Source organism: Chinchilla lanigera, unplaced genomic scaffold (genome assembly GCF_000276665.1).
Source record: "Chinchilla lanigera isolate Chin_1 unplaced genomic scaffold, ChiLan1.0 scaffold00055, whole genome shotgun sequence".
Taxonomy (NCBI): Eukaryota; Metazoa; Chordata; class Mammalia; order Rodentia; family Chinchillidae; genus Chinchilla; species Chinchilla lanigera.
In genome coordinates this window covers 5,365,272-5,387,143 of record NW_004955456.1, presented here as the reverse complement: position 1 = coordinate 5,387,143, position 21,872 = coordinate 5,365,272, and the positions used below count along the sequence as shown (strand labels likewise).

General features: G+C 56.8%; 1 protein-coding gene across 3 annotated transcripts; it reads left to right on the top strand.

The window, feature by feature from the left end:
• Positions 1-1,807: 1,807 nt before the first annotated feature.
• Positions 1,808-21,232, top strand: Upp1 (uridine phosphorylase 1). Of its 3 annotated transcripts, none has more exons than XM_005396628.2 (9): positions 1,808-2,017; positions 5,199-5,326; positions 9,058-9,125; positions 13,004-13,121; positions 15,229-15,387; positions 16,726-16,840; positions 19,694-19,903; positions 20,035-20,181; positions 20,715-21,232. In XM_005396628.2, exons 3-9 carry the CDS (start codon positions 9,079-9,081, stop codon positions 20,852-20,854), a joined length of 936 nt encoding a protein of 311 aa, XP_005396685.1. In that variant the 5' UTR covers positions 1,808-2,017; positions 5,199-5,326; positions 9,058-9,078; the 3' UTR covers positions 20,855-21,232. The 3 variants fall into 3 exon arrangements, with proteins under 3 accessions (XP_005396685.1, XP_005396684.1, XP_013376016.1); XM_005396627.2 differs by lacking the exon at positions 1,808-2,017 and adding an exon at positions 2,183-2,312; XM_013520562.1 differs by lacking the exons at positions 1,808-2,017; positions 5,199-5,326; positions 9,058-9,125; positions 13,004-13,121; positions 15,229-15,387 and adding an exon at positions 15,394-16,644.
• Positions 21,233-21,872: the final 640 nt, after the last annotated feature.

Sequence of the window (21,872 nt, the reverse complement as noted above, 5' to 3'; positions counted from 1 at the left end):
TTCCTCCCCCATTCCGCCCCGTGTAAGTTAGTTGTTGCTTAGCTGTGGCTGCCATCCTGAGATGCAGCCCTCTGCCACGTGCCACTCTGCCTTATAATGTGCCAAGTACGGATTAAAACTTCCACAAACTATAAGCGAAATAAACCTTTCCTTCCTTAATTTTGGGCATCAGGTATTTTGTCCCAGCAGCGAGAAAAAAGTAACCAAGGCATGGGATATACAACAAGAGGGTATGGGGGGGTGGAACAAAGGCGTTTCTGGAAGGGGTTAGAAGGAGGGGCAAAGTGTTCTGGTCTTAATCTACATGTTTGTCACATTGTTTCTGTGGCGCTTTCCATTGTTTGGGCATGTTTGTTACATTGTTCCTAGGTATTTGTTACATTGTTTCTGGGTGTTTGTTACATTGTTTCTACATGGTCAAGCTGCTAGGCTAGAGGAGGCCAGCTGCAGAACAGCTTGGGACTGATATTTATCTCTGGGGATGTGCAGGCCTAGCCATCCTGTTTGCACCTTGGGCCCTGGTTTGATCAGCTCATCCACCATAGTCCTGGTCACTTTATCTCCAATCTGACTATCTTGGGCCTGGTTTCGCCGCCTAGCAATCTGTACTTGACAGCTATCTGCAATAATGAGATGCTGACCACTCCTGTTCCCTTCTCCTGCAAGTTCAAATGCACAGTGCTAATCTCAGGACTCCTCCATTTCCCCTGATTCCACCACAGGGTGACAGGTGACACTGGTGGGGACAGGTGGTCAGAGAATTCCAGGCCACGCTGGTGGGCCACGGGCCTCCAGGGTTAGAGCCTGTGTGATAGAGCAGACTTGCCAGCGTCCCAGGGGAGTGTGTCTGAGTGACTCCGTGTGGGACACGGAGAGGGACGCTGTGCCCCTCCGAAGTGGACGGAGCTGCCCACTCTCCTGGCTTCTATCAACCATAAGGACACAGCTGTGACTCAGCACTGTAGCTTCATGACCTGCTGTGGCCAGCTAGCCAAGGGATGTAGTGTTCTCGTTTCCCCGTTGTGAGGGGTGTGCTGGAAACCTTGTTCCTCGGGTTCTCGCCTCTCCAAGGGGGGCTCTAGAAAGCCACACAGTCCCTGGGGTCCACAGGAGGCACCTGGCACCGGGAATTAGGGATGACTAATTCCTGAGACTGCATAGGGGAGAAGCCACTCAGGCTGCTAGGAGGAATCCCAGGAGCTTGAGCTGCTCCTGGGTCTGTGTCCTTCCCTGGTGTGGGAAGCCCCAGCCCTCAGCCCTGGGCCAGTGTCACAGCTCACAGAGTGTCCCCAGCGCTGGGATGCACTGCCCCACAGCCTGCCAGTGCCTGGTCCCTCCCTGGCCTCTGCTGAGGTGGCCTGGGGTGAGCCGGGTGACAGACACAGGTGACACGGGGTTTGCAGGTGAGGCTTAGAAAGGTGGACGGTTTTATCCCTAGTCTGTCCCATCTGCAAAGCTAACGTCACAGATGAGCCTTTGCTGCTCATTTGATTTCTGTGCTTGCTTACAGCTTCTTGCAAACGGCAGAAAAAGTCCTCAGTTTGCCCAGGAGGAGGGGTACAGGCCAGGGGAGGCTTCCCCGCTGGACCTCTGGGCTGCCTTCTGCCCTGCCTTCCTGTCCCTGGGTGCCGCTTAGGGATGCAGACAGAGGCGATCTACGGGGAGGGAAGAGGCCTGGGCACGGCTGGTGTCTGAGTGTCAAGTGTCGCCAGGAATTAGCTACAGTTTGGCTAGATCAGCTGTGTCTGAATCACTTCCCCTCCCGCGGCCAGCGCTCTCTAGCTTTCTCCCAAGCTCCGCGGGGACTCCCAGGATCAGGAAGGTCCCAGAAAAAAACGGAAGCTGGCAGAGGGAGCTCAGTGACACCGCTCACCATGCACAGCCCCACCTTCCTGACCAGCCGCGCCGCCCGAGGCTGTGACACTGGTACTTATAGGCCAGCGGGGACACCTCCAGACAGAGTGACCTTGGCCGTCCCAGAGCCTCTGCCACGCAAGTGCCCAACGCCACAACACAGGTGGGACCTCGGCTGGGGCAAGAGGGGCTTAGGGAGTCCCACACCCCGAGCCCAGGAAAAGCAGCACTTGGGCGGGGGGTGCGGGGCCAACTTTGGGTCTGCGCAGGGCGTGTCCTGAGGGGCGGGCCAGGGCTTGGGGACAGGCGGGGCGGCGGTGACCGCAGCGGGGAGGGGCGCCGGCTGGGATTGGACCCCGCTCCCGGCCCCGGGGCTTAGTGGCCGCGCGCTGCCCGTGCTCGGCACGCAGAGCCAGGTCCTTGTGGTCGGTGTCGCCGCGCCATCCTCGTGGGTAGCGGTGAGTGGGGCGCCGCTGGGCTCTGAGCTCGGCGTTGGCTCTGGGGACCCTGCCTCGTCCGGGCCGCGGTCTGCTGCGCGCAGAGGAGGCTGCGATGAATCTGGTCGCGGGGACGCGGGCGGGAGGCGCGGGAGGTGTGTGCGGACGTGCGCTTCTCGGCGTCACCCTCTGTCGCTGAGCGTGGGGTTCCCAGCCAGGGTCCTTGGGGCGCAGAGTCGCGGGTTCGGGGCCCGCAGCGCACAGACCCCCAGCGCCGCGCCAAGCCCGGGTGAAGTCCGCTGACAAGTGATGTTTTGTCCCCAGCTGCCTTTCGCGCGGGAACGCATACAGTTTCACTTTCTAGACCGAGTGTTACGGGAACCCGCGTAGATTCAGGGGTGCACCAAGTCAGTGCTAAGCAAAATGCTGCCGCACGCAACGGCGTTACAGCCACCGGTGCTGAAGAACGCACATTCGTTTGCACGGGGAAGCGCTTCCCTTCGCAGTTCTTTTGAGCGGCAACCTGTTCTTGGCCCCGGGGTGAGGGGAGCCGCAGCCCTGCTGGCTGTCGCTGATCGGACGCGGTCTTTCCCCGCAGGCCTGGCGAGGTGACCCGTGTCACGCATCTGCCCCTCTCCCTGCCGCGCCGGCGAGGTGACTCAGGTCTCCGGAGCGCAGCGGCAGCCTCCCTGCCGGCTTCCTGCTGCCGATTCAGAGCTCCTTCCGCACGGGGCAGCTGCCACCGGGGGAGTTGCAGAGACACACTGTCGGGAAGGAAAGGCAAGGGAAGGGGCATCTCCACGCCGGCTGGAGGCGGCGCTCAGGCCGGGAACCTCACTCTGCGCCTTCGCTCCGTTCCTCCATCTGCCCACTGCCTGTCCCGGCGCCTGTCCTCTTGCGCCTCGGTCCCCCCTGCTGACTTACACTGGTCCATTCATCTGCTGTAACTCGGTCTTTGAAAACCCTGGGCACTCCCTTGAATACACAGAATGTGTTGCGCTGGGTGCCCGGCCGCCCGCCCCGGCCGCCTTTGTCTGCTCTGCCTTTCAGTTTGTGCACTTTGTGTGGAGCCTGCGTTTTGGCCCGGGCCTCCCCACTTCTCCGCCAAGCTCCCCTTGTTTCCTTCTTCTCTTCGGAGGCCAAACGGACCTTCCGTCCCTCTGCGAGGCCTCCAGTGTCCCCAGGTCGGCACAGGTTTCCTGGGCACGAGTCCTCATCTGGGATCCCGCAGGTGGGACACCGTGGGCTTTGAGGCGTTAGCTGAAAAGAACACATTTGTTTCTCGCTTTAAGTTGGCTTTCAGAGTGCCCTTGGCTGTGTTCACCGAATGTGAAACCGATGGGACTTCATTGTAAAAGAACAAAAACAGAAACCAGCTATATAATTGAAAGTGAAACTTGCGGGTTTTCCTGCTCTTTAAGGATGAACCGGCATTTATTCTCCCTGGCCGCGGCCTTTGACCTCTTCCTGTTTCTGTCACACGGAGTCGTTCAAAGAGTCTTACGTTCATTGCACTATGTACACAAGGAGCCGAGCCAGCCGGTCTTAGCTTGATGGGTTAAAACTTTTTAAAAAGCCCACCTGGTGGAATAAGTAGGGTGTGGCCCGGGAACGGGGAGCAGGCGCTCCCGAGGGAGGAGGTTCAGGGGCAGATGTGTCCCCGCACCCTGCTCGATGTCAGACACCCGAGTTCGCGTCCCCTGCAGGTGAAGAATGGGTTCTAAGGAACAACGGAGGTTAACAGGAGAAAGTTCACTGTGGAGTAGGAAGGGGGAACAGGAATAGCTCCTGGGAGACAGGAGGGGCCTGGATGGGTGGCCAGAGAGCCCATTTCTTTGAGAAAGATTTCTAGAGCCAAGTCACGAGATGTGGGTACAACATGGGTCCAATTAATGTCGCCCGATGAGATCCAAGGAGAGCCACTTAGACAATATTGATCCAACAGTAGCAAGGGCGTGTGGATGACATCACGAATTTTGGTCAATAATCTGTGGTCTTAGTAATTATAATCTTGTCTTTAGTCTTGGTAGAGTCTCAGTCTTAGTCAGTGGGAGAAGATGGCGCACCCCAATGAGATCATGGCTTATCTATATGGGAAATCTCAGAAAGGTGGCACTGATCTCAAGCTTCCCTAGGGGAAGTATGTAAATCTGGCTATTGTGACTTTAATCTTCACACGCACCTCCAGCCAGTTTTTGATGTGTTCTCACCCTCTTACTGGCTGCCTAGAATATTTCCACCTAACTTAGCTATCTATATCTATGTCTATGTCTGCATCTACCTAACTTAGCTGTCTGCATTGGGTAGCCCCCGCAGGGTAAGTGGCAGTGGCAGTCCCGCTGTGTGGACAACTGCCCTGGGTGTGGCTGGCTGGAGAAAGTGCCTGGAAGCAAGAGAGGTTCCCTGGATCTCTGTGGAGTGAGCTTCCTGGTCCCAGGTTAGAAGAGAGCTTTCTAAACCCCGGCCCTCCGCCATCCCAGGCCTGGCATCTTCCTGAAGCTCGACGGTCCAGGGTCACCCCTGCAGGAACAGGCTGGAGCTTTGGAAATCGAGCAGCTCTCCAGGGACTGCTCCAGGGCTCGGACAGGTCCCGGCCTGGCCTCCCCTCAAGTGTCCCAAGGCTGCTGTCCACTGAAGCCTGTGCCCTGGGGGGTCAGGACGCTGCCTATGGTTTCTTCCCTTGATGGTCCTGAGGTCTTAGTCCTGCCTGCTCTAAACTGCTGATGCCCGGGCTTCACCCCTGACCTCTAATTCCCATGGGCTGTGTTCACGGTTACCCAGCAAGGGCTCAGGTCTGCGGGCGGGGCGGGGCTGGGGGGCGTCCTGCGGGCATGATGAGCTGTGACGGCTCTGACCAGATGACCTGGTTTCTTCTGCTCATGTCTGTTCTTGAAAACCCGGTTCCAGATCACAGATTGTCGGTGGAAGTCCCGGAATCTGCGTCCGGTGCGTGCAGGACGTGGCCGATTGAGTCCCTGCTCTCCGGGGAGTGACCTCCTGCGCCAGAGTCCTCGAGGAATTCTCCGCACGCTTTGGTAAGAGGCTCAGGAAAGGTTTATCAGGCAGAAGTTTGTGGGTGGGAGGATGTGGCCCCGTCACAGGGGGCAGCCAGCGTGTAGGTGAAAAGGGGCGACCTACTCACACACAAAAGAAGTCGCTTTGCAAATAAAAAGGGAGAAGTGGGACGGCTTTGCAGGTGAAAGCGAAGGGCCCAGCTTATCCTGTTTGGGGAGAGGAGACAGCCTGCAGCGGCAGCTTTCCTTTTTCCTATGATTTCCCCCATCCCCTGGGACCTCTCTGTTTCCGTGCCCCTCCCCACTCGCTCCTTCAGGGATGAAGGACGGAAACCTCGCCCTGCTTGCCCGCTGCCCTGGCTCAGCGCTCGGCCGCCTGTGCAGGGGAGAACTCGGCCTCGCTGGGCTTGCTCTGCACAGGAGCCCAGGTCCGCGCTGGGTCTCCCGGCTTCTCTGCGTAATTAACGTCTACTGTTGGGGGAGAGGAACTTCTCACGGTCCCCAGTCAGAAACCAGTGAAGGTTAAATAGGAGAAGGACAATGCACCTGTTTCTGAGACGGGGTCTTCCTATGTGATTCAGACTGGCCTCCAACTTTGATGGATCCTCCAAAGGCATTCGAATTTCTTAAGCTGCAAGCTGCGCAAGGAGAAAGCCCGGCAGGTGTTAGGTAGCCGCTGACCTTCAGGAGCAGCACGCCCCTGCTCCCACAGGGAGGGCTGCATGGGAAATGTGCAGAGTTCTGAGGGCTTGTGAGTGGCCCTGGCGCCTTTCCTGTGGACAGCAGTGGCCGTGGGAGCCGAGTCAGTGAGGATTCCCCGCCAAGCAGCGAGCGGGAGGCGGAAGGCTGCAGAGGGCCGGGGGAAGGGAGGGCTCGGAAGTCAGTTGTGAAGTCAAACCAGCACCTTAGCGGCTAAAGCACAGAGGGAAGAAGAATGTTCAGGATCCATAGTAATTGCAGTTCACTAAAATTGATGTAGAGGAAAGAAACTCCCAGCCTACTAGATGTCAGTCCGAGTTCGTGTTCTCTAAAATCAAAGAATGAATTTTAGGAGCAGCAGAGGTTATGAGCAGAATATATTTACTGGGGGAAAGAAAGCTTCTGTCAGAGGGATACAGAAGGGGGCCCGAGTGGGCTGCCCAGGACCCTGCCTTTTCTGGGGATTTTATAGAGCAAATCCACGAGGTGAGGCGGGTGTAAGGTGGGAAAAATGGGAACTCACAAGGTGGGTGTGAGGTGGGACAATGCTATGGTCAGCCAGTAAGATTATGTGTACAATTACTCAGGTAAAATTGATTAAATTGGGATCAAATAGGGAAGCAAGTCACTTGGTAAACAGGCAGGAATACAGAACAGGGGCCTTTCCTGTAGCTGGTTGGGTTAGTGGCTCTTCCTGGCTTTCTCAAGTGAGAGAGTCCTATGTAGAATATCAGTGGGTGCATTTGTTTTATATTTATCTTGAGGTCTCCCCCACAGGTCCAAGGTATCTTGTCTTCTGTACTGGCTCCTTGGAGGGTCTAGCCCTACCTGACTGCCTGTAACATTTCTATCTAACTTAATTGCTTATAACAAAGTGATTTAAAAGCAATGATTAGAAATGTCCATGAACATTCAGTGGGTGAACATTCCCAGGTTTTATTTATTTATTTATTTTTTTGAGACAGGATCTCACTATGTAGTTCAGGCTGGCCTTGAACTTCAATATGAAACCTAGGCTGGCTTCTAACTCCCAGCAATCCTCCTGCCTCAGCCTCCTGAGTGCTGGGATTACAGGCGTGCGCCAAGACAGGTTTTCTCTTAGATTAAAAGGAGACAGAAAGTCAGACCGCCCAGGGCAGTAGTAGTTCAAAGGTCCTATCAGCTTGTAGAAGGCACGCCCCTCCTAGCCCTTAAGGGATCTCTTCCTGGCATCTCAGTTGACCCCAGCACACTCTAGTGCCGCACACGGCCCCTTCCCTCCGCTCCCCAGTGGTCTGGGGACTGCCCACAGGGCTGTGTGGCTCTTGTCCTGTCCTCTGAGGCTCTGGCTGACCGGGGAGGGCTGGCATCTCTTCTCTCACATCTTTTGACCTTTCTGTGGGTGGCAGGTGAGGTTGATCTTCTGGGTCCTTCCCTAGTGCAGCGGGCCTCGGATTAAGAAAGCCGCAGTTCCAGGGCAGCCTGACACCCAGGAAAGCTGTGTACATGGTCCCCGAGCTCCAGCGGGGACCTCTCTAAAGCGTTGTTGAGAGGTCTGCAGCTCGCTGTCCTGGCGCAGTTGGGCAGGCTGGGCCTCCCGAGGGTCGGCTGGGGGAGAGAAACCAGTCCTGGGAGGCCAGGACGAGAGCAGAAAGGAGCCAGAGGGTCTAGGGAACTGGCTTCTCTGCCGGTCAGCCCTGGGGCCGTGACCCTGCATGACCCGAGCCAACTTCCTCTCTGTGGATGAGTGACCAGGCCTGTGACGGAGAGAGGCCTGGGAGGGACCAGAGACAGGCCGGGGCTGGACCTCTGAGCCACAGCCAGGTTTCTGCCGAAGCTGGGCTGACGGCCTTTCTCCTGGATGCTGCAGGAGGCCTGACTTGACCATCGAGGGCCTTGACCTGGGTCCTTCCCCGGAGGGCGCCGGGGCATCTGGCATCACCACGTGGCATGCGGGGCTGCCCTGCCTCTCCTGCTGGGAGAGGTGGCCTGGGGCTGGAGGAGGGAGGGCCGTGTGGGGCTGGGGTGGCGCAGTGGCGCTGCCTGTGCCCTGGGTTCCGTGCCAGCACCGAGACAAAACTCATCCCTGCCTTTGTACCCCTTCGGTGGACAGCAGCGGCTTGGGTTTTCCAGAGAGTAAGAAAAGGTTTTGCTTCACATCCGGCTCCTGTAATTTTCTCTGGTGATCAAAATGCACAGGAATGCACGTTATGGTCCCGAGTTAGCCTTCTACCGCCCGCGGCCACCTTTGGGCTTTACCTTGGAGGTGGAGACTGGGGGAGGCGCGCAGGGCATCGGGGCTTTATGAGCCGAGTTCGAAATGTGAACCTCACCTCCACGGTGCTGTGGCAGAGCTCGTTTGTCCCACAGGGGAGAAGTCGCTTGGGAGACTTAGCTTCCTGAACCCCAGTAAAATGACTTCAGCTGTGTGTAGGGGGCTTTGCTCGCCAGCGCTTTGTAGGGAGCTGGCTGCTCCCGAGTCCCGCCAGCCCTGGGGCCTCTCTTGCCCTAGGCTGGTCGTGGTGGCGCATATTTGTAATCTCAGTGCCCTGGGAGGCTGAGGCAGGAGGATGGCAAGGTTGAACAGAACCTGGGCAATTTAGCAAGACCCAGTCTCAATATAAGAAAGCGACAAAGGACTGGGGATGTAGCCCGGTACGAAGGCCCTGGGTTTAACCACCGTGAGCCTCCACCACCGAAAGACCTCTCTTGTTCTCAGGGAGTTTGGGCTTGTTCTCCCTGAACCGGCCCCTTCCCTTTCCCTGCCGTCCGGGAGCCTTGGAGGAGGGGAGTCCGGTTCTGAGGGGCAACAGGGCTGGGGTTGTAGTCAGTGGCGGCGGCCTGCTGCGGGCCTGGGGAACCAGGGGGGGGACAAGTTCTCCTCGGAACCCGTGGATTTCTGGAACATGCTTGCCACGTTGTCTGTGAAGTAACTGTCCCCCCATACACACGCGTGTGTGTACCCACACTTCACACACCTGCATCATCTGCAGCACATCGGTGTGGTGGGCTCGTGTCCGTCTGCCCATGGGGCCACGAGGCCCGCTGTGTTCTGAGGACAGTTTTTCCTCTAGGGTCCTGCCCCGGGCTCAGCAATGGCGGCCACTGGCACTGGAGCCAAGGAGCTGGAGAACCATCATGGGTAAGATGGGCGGGGCTGGGTTTACCGTGAACTTTGAGCTGCTCCTTTGTCAGAGGACTTGCAGGTCAACAGAGGGAGGAGATGCCGAGGGCTGGAGCTCCCTGTGCTGCTGCCGCGGGAGGAAAATCTGTCTCCGAGCTGCCCCTGTACGTGTGGCCACTTTTGTTCAACAACATCCTTCACTCTCTTGTTTCTTTTTGTTGTTGTTTTTTGAAACAGGGTCTCACTACGTAGCCCAGGCAGGCCTCAAACTTGGAGCAGTCCTGCCTCAGCCTCCCACATGCTGAGATTACAGCTGGGGGACACCATGCTGAACTTGTATTTTGTTTCCCAACCATAAATATTTTCCTCTTGTCTTTGCAGTTTGTTACAATTCTACTTTTGCGCTCTGAGGCTTTACCGACTGAGCTACGCCTCCAGCCCTGCCCTAAATCTATTGTGTGTTTCTGAGGACTTGCCTTTGAGGTCCAGTCATTACTAAGAAAGCAAGCATTTCTTGTTTTCACCTGATTCCTCCATGGCATTTATTTCTTTGGTGCCAGGGATGGAACTGGGCCCTTGAGAGTGGTGAACTCAAGCTCTCCTCTGATCTGTGACCTTCCACACCCCCATGGACTTTCTTTTCTTTCTTCCTTCCTTCCTTCCTTTCTTTTCTTTCTTTTTTTCTTTTTTTCTGTCTGTCTTTCTTTCTCTTTTGGTTTTTTGAGAAAGGATCTCACTATGCAGTTCAGGCTGGCCTTGAACTTACAGTGATCCTTCTGCCTCAGCCTCCGGGGTGCTGAGATTACGGGTGTGCTCTGTCATCCCTGGCGTATGTGGACTTTCAGTCTGCTGCCTTTCCTCATTCCCATCACCTCCTTCCTGCCAGCTCTGCTGCGTCCCCTGGGTGGCCTCCCATCTGGCTTCCCTGGCTTCCAGGGTAGGTTCTCAAGCAGTATTTGTTCAGCAAATAATGTGACAGGCTGAAGCCAGATCCATCCCCTTGCAATCAGTCCTATGCAAGCTGCAGAAATACTTTCCCAGGTGATGTTTCCTTGGCGGGTGACAGCGGACCCTGGAATTACGAGGGCCTGGCTTTCGAACAACTTGGGTTATGACTGAATTTCTGTCTTAACTGACAACCAAAGTCTCAAGTTACGACCCAAATGCCGGCCGCTCATGCTTCCAGACGGTCTCAGATGAAGATCTCACCCTTAGAAAGCTCTGGAGGGAGCATCACCACATCCTTTCCCGTTTAGGGGGAGCTGAGAGATCCGGGGCCGATGTCTCTGGAAGGACGCTGAGGTCTCTGTGTACAGGAGAGACTTTGAGGCTGCGTGGTGGAGCCCGAGCCTTCACTGTCAATGAGGGTGACAACCAGCTCTCCGGAGCCAGCGAGTTCCTAAGGCCAGGGCCCCCCGCAGTTTAAAATCTGGGGAACGGAACGGAGTGCTGGAGGATGTCCGGTTCATACGCCACATCTCACGGTTTCGCATTTTGAAATCATTGCTGGACTCACGGTTGCGCCGTTTCCTCCTCCAGCTCGTCCTGAGCTGAAGTGTAAAGAAAGGCTTCTGTGTGGAAACCTGCGGCTGGGCTGTCTTCACCCCACCCCGCCGCGCTGTTTTGACCCCTGCCTGGGCCCTGATGTTTACGCTGTGTTCGCGCCGTGCTCAGGATAAACCCAACTGTCAGCACCGAGGCTCAGCGCTGGAGGGCTTTGTGGCGGTCAGGGCTTCAGGGGCTCCGGAAGTCTAAAAGGCTTCTGGGAGCAGCGGGGACGTCCTCGCCGCATGCACTTCTGGTTGGGCCCCCGAGCATCCCTGCCCAAGTCAAACAGGCCGAGAACCAGCAAGGCTGGGCTGGGAAGTGCCGCCCGGGCACAGGGCCGAGCTTGCCCGTCCCGAGCGGCTGCCTGCGGTGCGGTTGGCACAGCGCCCAGGTGTGGCTGGCATGTGCGGGTGGGGAGCGGTCACCCCCGGCCCGAGGCTGGCTGCTATCTCCTCACACCGGCTGGCCACGCAGCCCCACCCCTCTCCTGAGGGAGCTCCGTCTCCTAGTCTTGTGCTTCTCTGTCCTGCGCGCGGCCTTTGACAGCGTCCTGTGTTCAGCCGACCTGGTTAGCCGTGGAAATCGCTGTGATGAGCCGGCCTTCGCAGCACCCTCTGGGGAGGGGGGCCGGGTGAGGGCCCCTCGGCTGGTGTGAGGGCCCCGACTGACATCGCTGCTGAAGACACTGCCGGCTGTCACGTGTCACGGGGCCTCGTACGCCCGGCCTGCCCAGCATGGCCGGCCTGTGCTCCCTGCTGTGACCGGGAGAGGCCCGCGTTCACAGTGCAGTCCCATGGGCCACGGGTCACGTCTGCAGCGTTGTGAGGCCAGGGTCACCCCACTCCCTGCCTGCGGCAGCGGGCACCCGTCTCTGCATCTGTTCTCCTGCCTCGTGAGCCGGTGGGGGAGCAAACCTGCACAGCTGGCCCTGGATACAAAGCCAGGCTCGGAGGGAAGACAGAGGCCCTGGCGGCCCGGGTGTAGGAGCCCAGGGGGCCTCACCGGGCTGGGGAGTCAGATGCCTCGGAGAGGCTGTGTGCAAGGCTGGCTGTGGGCTCCGGCCCGGGCCCCGTGTGCCAGGGAGGTATTGTGGAATCCGGCCACGCCTGTGTGCTGTCCACGCTGCTTTCCAGGGACAGTGGCTGGCAAAGGGGTGCAGAAACGCAGTGGCCCCAAGAGCCACGTTGGTCTTTTTTCCCCCAGTGCCGGGGAAGGGGCTTGGGGCCTTCACACCAAGCGTTATCCCCAGCCTTTTGTGTTTGTTTGCTTTGAGACGGGGCCTCACTAATCATGAAGTTGCCCTGGCTGGTCTGGAACTTGCGATCCTCCTGCTTCAGCCTTCAGAGTGCTGGGATTACAGTTACGGGCCACCACACCCAGCTACCACCGGCCTTCTATGAAAAGAAATTTTGCTAAGCTCCATTCTAGAGCAGCAATGCACTGTCCAGTTTGAAATGTAGTACGAAAAATAAGTTATATCATGTACAGGTACAAATTCTCTCTTTCTGGTCCCAGGAATTGAACTCAGGACCTCTCACTGGCCAGGCAAGTGCTGTGCTGCTGAGCTATCTCCCCAGCCCAAATTCTCTATGATGAAGGTGGTCATGATGTATATCTAAAATATACCAATGAAATCTGATTGGCAAAAAAAAAGAAAACCAGAAGAAATATAATATGAAACCAGGCATGACAGCACAGGGCTGGAATCCCAGAACTCTGGGTGGCTGAGGCAGGAGGATTGCAAGTTTGAGCCAAACTTAGGCAATGTAGCACTTAGAGAGATCTTGACCCAAAAGAGCCCCAAATATATATATACATGGTCTGGAGACATAGCTCAGTGTGAAGGCCCTGGATTCACTCTCCAATACTACACACACACACACACACACACGAGAAATGTATGAGCCACACGCAGATGGTCTTATAACCTGAAAAACAGCGAAATGATGGGCTGTCTATGTCACTACCACTGATGGATACGGACATGCAGAAGGGGCAGCTATTACAAGACACAGCAAGGCGTAGGGATTGGCAGGCTCAGCGGGGGGTGCAGGAGTCAGACGGGGTGTCCCCGCCCCTGCGGTTGCTGTCCCAGCCTCCTGTGCTGAGTACAGGGCGGCTAGTACAATGAGCCCGGAAGTGTGGCGGAGCTCACACTGTATGCTTCGTGCTCCTGTGGACTTGGGCGCTGGGGTGAAGAATCCAGAGCGGGGGACAGGAAGGGCTGCCCTGGCGCAGGGCTTCCCCTTCCCCTTCCATCCTGCCCCTGTGTCCACTCGGGGTGCATCTGTGGCAGGGGCACCCACGGGGCACCACACCCCAACCCTCTGCTTCTTGTTCTCCGCCAGGGAGCGCCTCGTGCGACTCTCCAACCCCAACGTGGCGGCCATGCAGGAGGACGTGCTCTACCACTTCAGCCTGAGCACCAGCACGCACGACCTCCCGGCCATGTTCGGGGACGTGAAGGTACGCGCCACTCTTCCTTCCACATCTGTCACACGCCCTGGGCCCTCCTCTGCCTCACTGCTGGCAGAGAGGTGACAGGTGACAGGTCCCTGGATGGATCTGAATCTCGAGTCTTTTCAAGCATGTGAACTAGCCGGTAAGACAGGAAACAGTCCTAAGTGTGTGTGCAAATTTAGTACGTAATTGAAACAGTATCTAAGATAAACTTCTGGAGGAGCCAGGAATGATTGCCCATGCCTGTAATCCCAGCTACTGGGGAGGCTGAGGCAGGAGGATGGCTTGAGCTCAAGTTTGGAGCCAGCCTGGGCAACATGGCAAGACCCTGTCTCAATAAATAAAATAGAACCAACACTTCACTGAGAGGAGAGGGAAATAAATGTTTTCAAGGCATGCAAGCATAATAAATAGAATTTGTAGCCGGACGTGGTAGCACCTACCTGTAATCTCAGCACTCGGGAGGCTGAGGCAGGAGGATTGTTGTGAGTTTGAGAACAGCCTGGGCTGCAAAGTGAGCTCAAGTCCAGCAAGACCCTATCTCAAAAAGAGGCACACACACACACACACACACACAAACACACACACACACACACACACACACACACAAAGAATTTGTATCTGCTTGGAATTTCAGGTTCATATTGATATTGTTTAGTTGTTTTAAAGACCAGTTTTCCTGGATATAGCTTTAGTCTGTTTTATCTACAGAATTTTAAATTCCCCAGTGAGAATTATCCTAAACACAGTCTTTAAAGGGAACTTAAATATATTTGTCACTGACACATAGTAGCGGTATGTTTGTAGGACGTAGTGCGATATTTTAATAGGGGTCTGCAGTGGCTAATAATGATCAGCTCAGGGTGTAGAGCACCCGTAACGCAGAAACTTACCATTTGGAACTTTCTCTGCTGCCTGTTTTGTAATACACAGCCACTCGGTGTCTACCACAGTTACGTTATCCTCCTGCTAACACAGGACTTTTCCGATGTCTAGTCCCTGGGGAATGAAAAATCAAAACGAACCAAACCACAGACTCCAGCGTTGGCACAGGGCTCGTAGGCTAACAGTGGAGATGTGTCCCGTCTGCTACTGGTAGTGTTGTTTGGGGAATATTGGCTTCAAACTGTGGGACCACTTTTTATGTCCTCTAATTCCCTAAAATTCCATTCATCCTATTAAGCTTAATTACCATTGCCATTCTTTTAGGCATTATTATTACTGTTATTATTATTGGATTAGTATATAGTGATTTTTTAAATTCCAGGCTTTAGAAATTTCTTTTCATGTTTAAAACTAATAATTTTCTTTCTTTCTTTCCTTCTTTCTTTCTTTCTTTCTTTCTTTCTTTCTTTCTTTCTTTCTGTACCTGTAATTGAACTTAGGACCTTGTGCTTGACAGGCAGGCACTGTGCCACTGAGCTACATTCCCTAATAATTTATTTCTGTTATCTTATTTTTTTTTTTTTTTTTTTTTTTTTTTGAGACAGGGTCTGGCTATACAGTTCAGGCTGGCCTTGAGCTCACTTTGTAGCCCAGGCTGGCCTCAAACTGGCAATGATCCTCCTCCTGCCTCAGCCTCCCGAGTGCTGGGATCAGGCATGCGCCACCATGCCCGGCCTATTCTGTTAGCTTCAAACTCATTAAAAAGGGTTTATTTACCTTTTAATTTTTTGCAAATCAAAATCTTTTCTTACATGATGCTCTGCAAATTACAGTTTTCAGTTCTGGGTGAGACCCCACCCTGAATGGCTGTACCTTCCACGTCCCCACGGGGCCCAGGATTCTTTCTGTGCAGAGACGCCTGGGTCCCCGGGTGGTCAAGAGGAAGTGATCCCAGCCCGTTCACAGATGGGTCTGGGGCCCTGGTCAGACAAGGAGGAGGCAGGACAGCGAGGGGCCCCGGGTGTGTCCAGAGCCAGGCTGTCCTCAGAACCCCAGCTCCCCTGGCCCCTTCTCTGCCTTCCGGGCCCTGCAGGTGGGGCTGAGGCCGGCACTCCTGACAGTCACCGGGGGTCCTTACTGCAGCTTGCTGGCATTTCTAGCGAGTGGCTAGGTGACGCTGCTGCCGATGTGGACCCAGCTCTGAGGACCCCCTTGTGCTCTGCTGCAGTTTGTGTGCGTGGGGGGAAGCCCATCCAGGATGCTCACCTTCGTCAGATACGTGGCCACAGAGCTGGGCCTCGGCCGTCCTGGGGATGAGTACCCCAACATCTGCTCGGGGACCGACCGCTACGCCATGTACAAAGTGGGGCCAGTGCTGTCCGTGAGCGTGAGTACCCGCCCCGGGGACCCCGCCGGCCCCGCCTGCCCCTCTGCACACACACACAGCTGTGCCTTTATCTCCTGTTTGCTCTGAGAGGCCCCACAGCCGGGGGGCGGAGAGGCGGGGACCCAGGCTTCCGCTTTGGCCTGGGCTCCTGGGGAGGCTGCAGATGCGCAAATCCAGATGCAAACAGGCGCAGCTGTCCACACAGCCCGCAGGTGGCCGTCAGGGAGCCAGCGGCCGAGTGTGCGGGGACTCAGGAGCGGGTGCCTGGGGCAGAGCGGGCTGTGAGGAGAGCCGCAGCCGTGTCCCGGCCTCCCGTCCCCTTGGCCACCTCGCATGTGTGAGTTAAGTCCCTGACTGGGTGGATTCCACCAGCGAGGTCTTCTGTATGCTGGCTTTGATTTCCTTTGTCAGCGCCGACGGGAACGGAAATTGGCAGAGTGAGCCGGCTCGGCGCTCTCCTCCAGATGTGCATCCCTGGCTCGTCGGCCGGGGCCAGTGGTGATGTCATGAACACATCTGGGAGCCCAAAGGCAACGCCGAGTTAGACAGTGTGTGGAAGCATGTCCCAGGGGAGGAGGGCGCTGAGACCAATTAGGAAGAGTCCTCTGCCCTAGGGCTGTGTCTCAGCAATGGCATGGGGAAGTGCCCGTTGACAGCGACGTCCCCGGCAGGCTCCTTGGGAGGTGCGGGGGGGGGGGGCGCTGCACAGAGACTGGGATGGAGGACGAGGCACAGGAGGTGCATAGACTCCGAGGGACCGGCCACTTACTCAGAGGACTGGCCGCGAAGCAGAGCATGTGGGGAGAAAAGTGAGGAGGGGAACCCCTCCCAAGCCCGTGGGGTGGGCGTTTGCTGGGCTTTGGGGCAAACAGGAGCTGCTTACTACCTTCCTACCGGAAGTGGACAGTCCGTGTGCGCCAGCTGGGGTCACGAGCAGGACCGCGGCGTGCACACTTCCCAGCTCCGAGTGTTCGCGGGCTGTGAACTGTTTTGAAGCTCGCCTTCCGTTGTCCCCACGAGGAGCTCCTTAGGTGGATGGGCGGCACAGGAGTCCCCGAAACTGCAGCAGGTGCACCCCAGGACTGCCGTGGGTGCTGGACACCGCAGCTAGCGTGAAGCCCTGTGTGTACGCTGGCTCTTCCCACGAGCACCTGCTGTGGCACAGTCTGACGAGGAGATGAGGCCGAATTCGATAACAATAGCTAGCAGTAAAATAGAGCAATTGCAACCGGACGCCATGCTAGAAGCTCTGTGAATGTGGGTCTCTGTCCCGAGGCGGGGCTGCTGGGTGCACAGAGCTCGCCCCGGGCCCCAGCCTGGCTGTCTCTCTGCCTCCAGCACGGCATGGGGATCCCCTCAATCGCCATCATGCTGCACGAGCTCATCAAGCTGCTGTACCACGCCCGGTGCGCCGACGTCACCATCATCCGCATCGGCACCTCCGGCGGGATAGGTAAGGGCTGGGCCCTGGGCCGCGAGGCGCGGGAACAGGAGGCTTGCGCAGCCCCCAGCGGGGTGGGGCTGCCCCCCGAGTGTCCCTGCTGTGCTTCGCTGGGGTCGGGGGCGCGCGATAAGGTTCACAGGAAGGAGGTTGTTGCTTGAATGTCTTCTGCACTGTTCTCCCAGCTGCGCCCGCACAAAGCTCGTCCTTCAGCTGTTCCGCACTTTGGGTATTCTTTTGTTCTCATTTCTTTTCTTTTTTTTGTTTTTTTTCCGGTACCAGGAATTGAACTCACGACCTTGTGCTTGCCAGGCAGGTGCTGTGCCACTGAGCTAAATCCCCAGCCCCCACTCTCATTTATTTTCTAATCCCCGCTTCCCTTCTGCCTTCTGCTCCTTCCCTCAGGGCCCCACCCCTTCCTGCAAAGATTTGAAGCACCTTATGAGAAAACCTAAAAAAACAAAAGAAAAAGAAAAAGGCTGAGGCAGGAAGGATCCCAAGTTTGAGCCCAACCGTGGGAACTTAAACATTTAGCGAGGCTCTTCATCAATAAATAAAAGAGCTGGGGGTGTAGTTCGGTGCAGAATCCTCAGTTCAATCACCAGCACTGAAAGAAATTGATGACCGAAAGACTTCTGGGGAACTGGGTAGATTTTGAAACTCCCTAAGTAGCCCCATAAAAGTGGACGTTCTAAAGAGTGAGCAGAGACCCGTCGGTGGATGTCACGGACAACATGTGACCAGTCTCCCTTACCACTCCCTAAAAGCGACAGATGGGGACAGAGCCTGGGCACGTGGGTGGCACTGGCACAGTTTTGGGAGGGAGTGGCCCTGCAGGTGTCTGCAGACCTGAGCACGGAGGAGCCCCAGGCAGCCCAGGCCCCAGGGTCCCCAGGAGAAGCGGGTCTGCTTCAGAGGGCAGCCGCTCACACTGGAGGGCTCGCCCATCGGGGTCCTGGAGCCTCAGAACTGGGAGGGGCTGCGGGGGAGGGGGGAACTGGCCCTGGGGACCTGGCCAGCAGGGACGGGAGCAGCCGGGCAAGAGGAAGTTCAGATACACATGGACAGTGGGCCGGCTGGGAGTCTTGTCCCTTCCCCACGTTTTTGTTTGTTTTTCTGAGACTGGGTCTTGCTTTGTATTTCACGTGGGCCTTAAACTCACTATGTAGCCCAGGCGGGTCTCAAACTCATGGCGATCCTCCTGCATCAGCCTCCCAGGTGCTAGAATTACAAGTATGTACCACCGTGCCCGGCTGGCCACATTTTTAAGTATTTTTTTAAAATTTTTAAAAGTTTTTTGAGATAGAATCTGGCTATGTTCCCCAGGTTAGTCTCACAATCTCTTGGGCTTACGAGATCCTCCTGCTTCAGCTTCCAGAGAAGCTGGGACCACAGGTACACACCATCCTGTCTGGTTCTGCTCCTCCTTGTCCTCCTCATACTCCTCCTTTTTCTTTTTTGTACTGGGATTGAACCCAGTGTACACTGAGTTACATTCCCAGCCCTTTATTTTCATTTTTTGAGACAGGGTCTTGCTCAGCTCTCCCTCAGTTCCATTGCTCAGGGCCTCGCTGAGTTCTCTGGGCCGGGCTGGAATCTGTGATCTTCCTGGCTCAGCCTCCCAGAGTACTGAGATCACAGGCGTGGGCCACCACACCTGGCTTCAGTCATGTTTTTGGTCTTTCATGGAGACAGCTAAGTGAGGGCTGTAGGAAGGTTTCCTGGTGCATTTGTGCTTTCTTGGCGGATGTTACAATGCTACAATGTTGCAATTTGACATTGTTACAACGGGACACTGTCGCAATGTGCATCACCCCAGGGGTGTGGTGCGCTCAGCCCCTGGGGCTGTGGGAGCCAAAGCCGGAAGTCTGAGGCCTCCTAGGCTGCTCAGACCCGGAGCCAGAAGGTCAAGGCGAGGGTCCAGCAAGGCTCTCGTTGGGGGTCCTGCTTCCTGGTCCCCACACTGCTGTGTCATCACGCGGTGGGAGGGACGTGGCATCTCTCTGAAGTCTCTGAGAGCACTGGTCCCGTTCACAAGGACTCTGTACTCAGCACCTGAGCATCTTGCAAAAGCCCTGCCTTCTGCTACCATCAGTGCCATACATTTAGGGTTTTGACATATGACTTCTTTTCTTTCTTTTTTTGTAAGTGCTGGGGAAGAACCCAGCGCCTTTGCAGAGTTGCATTCCCAGCCGTTTTTTTATTTAGAGATAGGGTCTGATTAAATTGCTCAGTTGCCCAGGTGGGGCTTGCACCTTTGATCCTCCTGACTCAGCCTCCCAGAGGTGTGACAGGTGTGGCCCGCGAGCCTTGGTTTTGATATATACAGCCTCTGTGGAACCTAGACCCTGAGTCCATCGCAAAGGTCCAGCCGTGTAAATGTCATAAAACAAGGGTAAGGAGTGCAACTGAGTGAAAACACTCCTTAAGGCGTAGCCCAAACGAGCCGGGTTAACAACTGTCCCGGGATATGTCAGTGAGGACAGCGGCGGGCTCGGCGGTCACCCAGGCTGTTTTTGGGAGGTCGAGTTTCTGTGTTACTTCCTACTTTTTGGTACGTGCTCTCGAGCAGAGCAGGTGGGATCACCTCAGCACACCCGGGCCCCCTATGTGGCAGAGGGGAGGGTGACAAAGACGGGCATCTGGGAGCCGCAGGTCACTGCACCCCGGGCGTGGGGGTCCCGGCACTGTCTGCGTGTCTCCCCCGCACTGCCCCGCGGTTCCATCTGGGTGACTCAGACCCGGGTGCGGTTTCCCATGGCAGCAGCCGCTGTGGCACCGGAAGGTGTGGTGGGTTACACCGGTTTCTCTCCACGCTGCCCCGTCCGCCCTGCGGAGCTCTGACGTCCGCTCCTCCCGCCCCAGGTCTGGAGCCCGGCTCCGTGGTCATCACGCGGCAGGCCGTGGACGCCTGCTTCAAGCCGGAGTTCGAGCAGATCGTCCTGGGCAAGCGGGTGGTCCGCAGCACCGACCTGGACGAGGGGCTGGTGCAGGAGCTGCTGCGCTGCGCGGGGGACCTCAGCGAGTTCGCCACGGTGGTGGGCAACACCATGTGCACCCTGGACTTCTACGAGGGTGAGGGGGCGGGGCCCGTCTGTCCCGCGGCCCCAGCCGCGGCGGTGCTCCCGCGGTGACAGTGGCCGGTTGGGGGCGGGGGGAGGGGGCCGGATGCACCGGTCAGCGTGCGCGCGGCCCCTGTGCTGCAGGCCAGGGCCGTCTGGACGGCGCCCTCTGCTCCTACACGGAGAAGGACAAGCAGGACTACCTGCGGGCGGCGCACGCCGCGGGCATCCGCAACATCGAGATGGAGTCGTCGGTCTTCGCCGCCATGTGCAGTGCCTGCGGCCTCCGAGGTGGGCGGCGTGTCGGGCCCGTGTCTCCTGCACTTCCTCCTTGTCCCAGGGTCTATTTCTTTTCCTTTTTCTTTTTGGTATCGGGAATCACACCCATGGCCTCAGTCTTGCCAGGCAAGCGCTTACACTGCTGAGCCGCATCCCTGGCCCTCCAGAGTCTATTTCTGAGTGAACCTTTGGTCCCGCGGTGGCCTGGGGACTCTGGAAGCAGGAAAGAGGCGCAAAAGAGACAGGGCAGCTCCTGGAGCACTCTGAGACTTAGATTCTGTGGTGGTCAGATTTCACGTCACCAAACAAGACACTGGGTGGAGGAGGCAGAGGTCCAGTTTCAGGGCGGCGGGAGCTTCCCCAACTCTCGGGCCCAGCGCCCTTCCCGTCCCCGCCCCCTCGCCAGCCTGTCGCCCATGTGTCAGAAGGCCCTGGGGCCTGGAGGGGAAGGGCAGGGCACCCCTCAGCCCCCAGCCCGCCCTGCCCCCCCCGGAACCCAGCCGGACGTGTGTGCGTGCGTGACGTGGTGGCTCTGCTCTCTGCAGCGGCCGTGGTGTGTGTCACCCTCCTGGACCGGCTGTGCGGGGACCAGATCAGCAGCCCGCACGAGGTGTTAGCTGAGTACCAGCAGCGGCCGCAGCGCCTGGTGGGCCACTTCATCAAGAAGAGCCTGGGGCGGGCCTGAGGCGCTACATCCCGGGGCAGGCCACCGGAGCCCCCGCCGGGGAAACTGCTGTCCGAGTCCCCTTCGTGTCCCTGGAGCACACTGCTCGGGAGGAACTGGGGAGCAGGTTGCTGTTCAGAGGAGGGGAGGCTGCATCAGGTTACCCAGAAGGGGGCCGTCTCTGTAAAAGCTTCCTAAGTGCATTTCAACGACTTTATCTTGGTTTGGAGGTTTTTTTTTCCCCCAGAACTTTCGGTAGAATATTTGAACTCTTGTTAGTGAAAAATTAAGGATTTTAAAGTTCTATACAATTCATGTGAATAAACACGTAAGTGAAAAATTAAGGATTTTAAAGTTCTATACAATTCATGTGAATAAACACGTAATTTGATAACCATGGTAGCAAGCTTGTTTCCTGAATGGCTTTTAAAATTCCCCTCCCGCTCTCCAGCTTGGGGTCCTTAGGGGGATTGAGACCCTGCCCCTGGGGTCAAGACAGTCCGCTGGGGTCAGGACAGGGTGTCCAGTGTACTGTCCAGGGCTCCTGGCCTCCTGCTGGCCCTTAGGGTCTTCCTTCCAGCTTCAGTGTGGGGGGTTCAGGGTAGATGGACGGGGACCGAGGTGGACGCTCTCTGTCTTCAGGGAGGCAGCAGGCTGGTCCCCAGCTCAGGGAAGTTTGCGTTGGGACACGTCTGGCTCCCGGGTGGCCCATTCCGAGCTTGAGTCTGGTTTGCGTCCTGATGGGCACCAAGGTCCGTGTCCAACTCAGAGGGTCTGCCTAGCAGTTTGGCGGGCACACGCAGGGCATGGGGACCGGGGAGTGGGTGTGGGCTGTGCCCTCTCTGAAGAGGCTCCTCTTGAGATTCTGAGATCTGTCCCAGCGAGGGCCATTCAGCACCTGTAAGACACTAATGGCGAGAGTCCCTCGCCCCGAACAAGTGCTTTCTTCCACTTCTCCAGTCCCAGGGCTGCCACGGGGACCAGCTCTGTGGGGCCGAGGCTCAGGGCCCTGGACTTTGTGTGTCCAGCTGCAGCTTGG

Coding starts and splice junctions, on each gene's coding strand:
- Upp1 (XM_005396628.2), top strand. CDS start 9,079: ATGGCGGCCACTGGCACTGGAGCCAAGGAGCTGGAGAACCATCATGG. Junction 9,126..13,003: donor GAGCTGGAGAACCATCATGG/GTAAGATGGGCG, acceptor GTTCTCCGCCAG/GGAGCGCCTCGTGCGACTCT. Junction 13,122..15,228: donor CCATGTTCGGGGACGTGAAG/GTACGCGCCACT, acceptor GCTCTGCTGCAG/TTTGTGTGCGTGGGGGGAAG.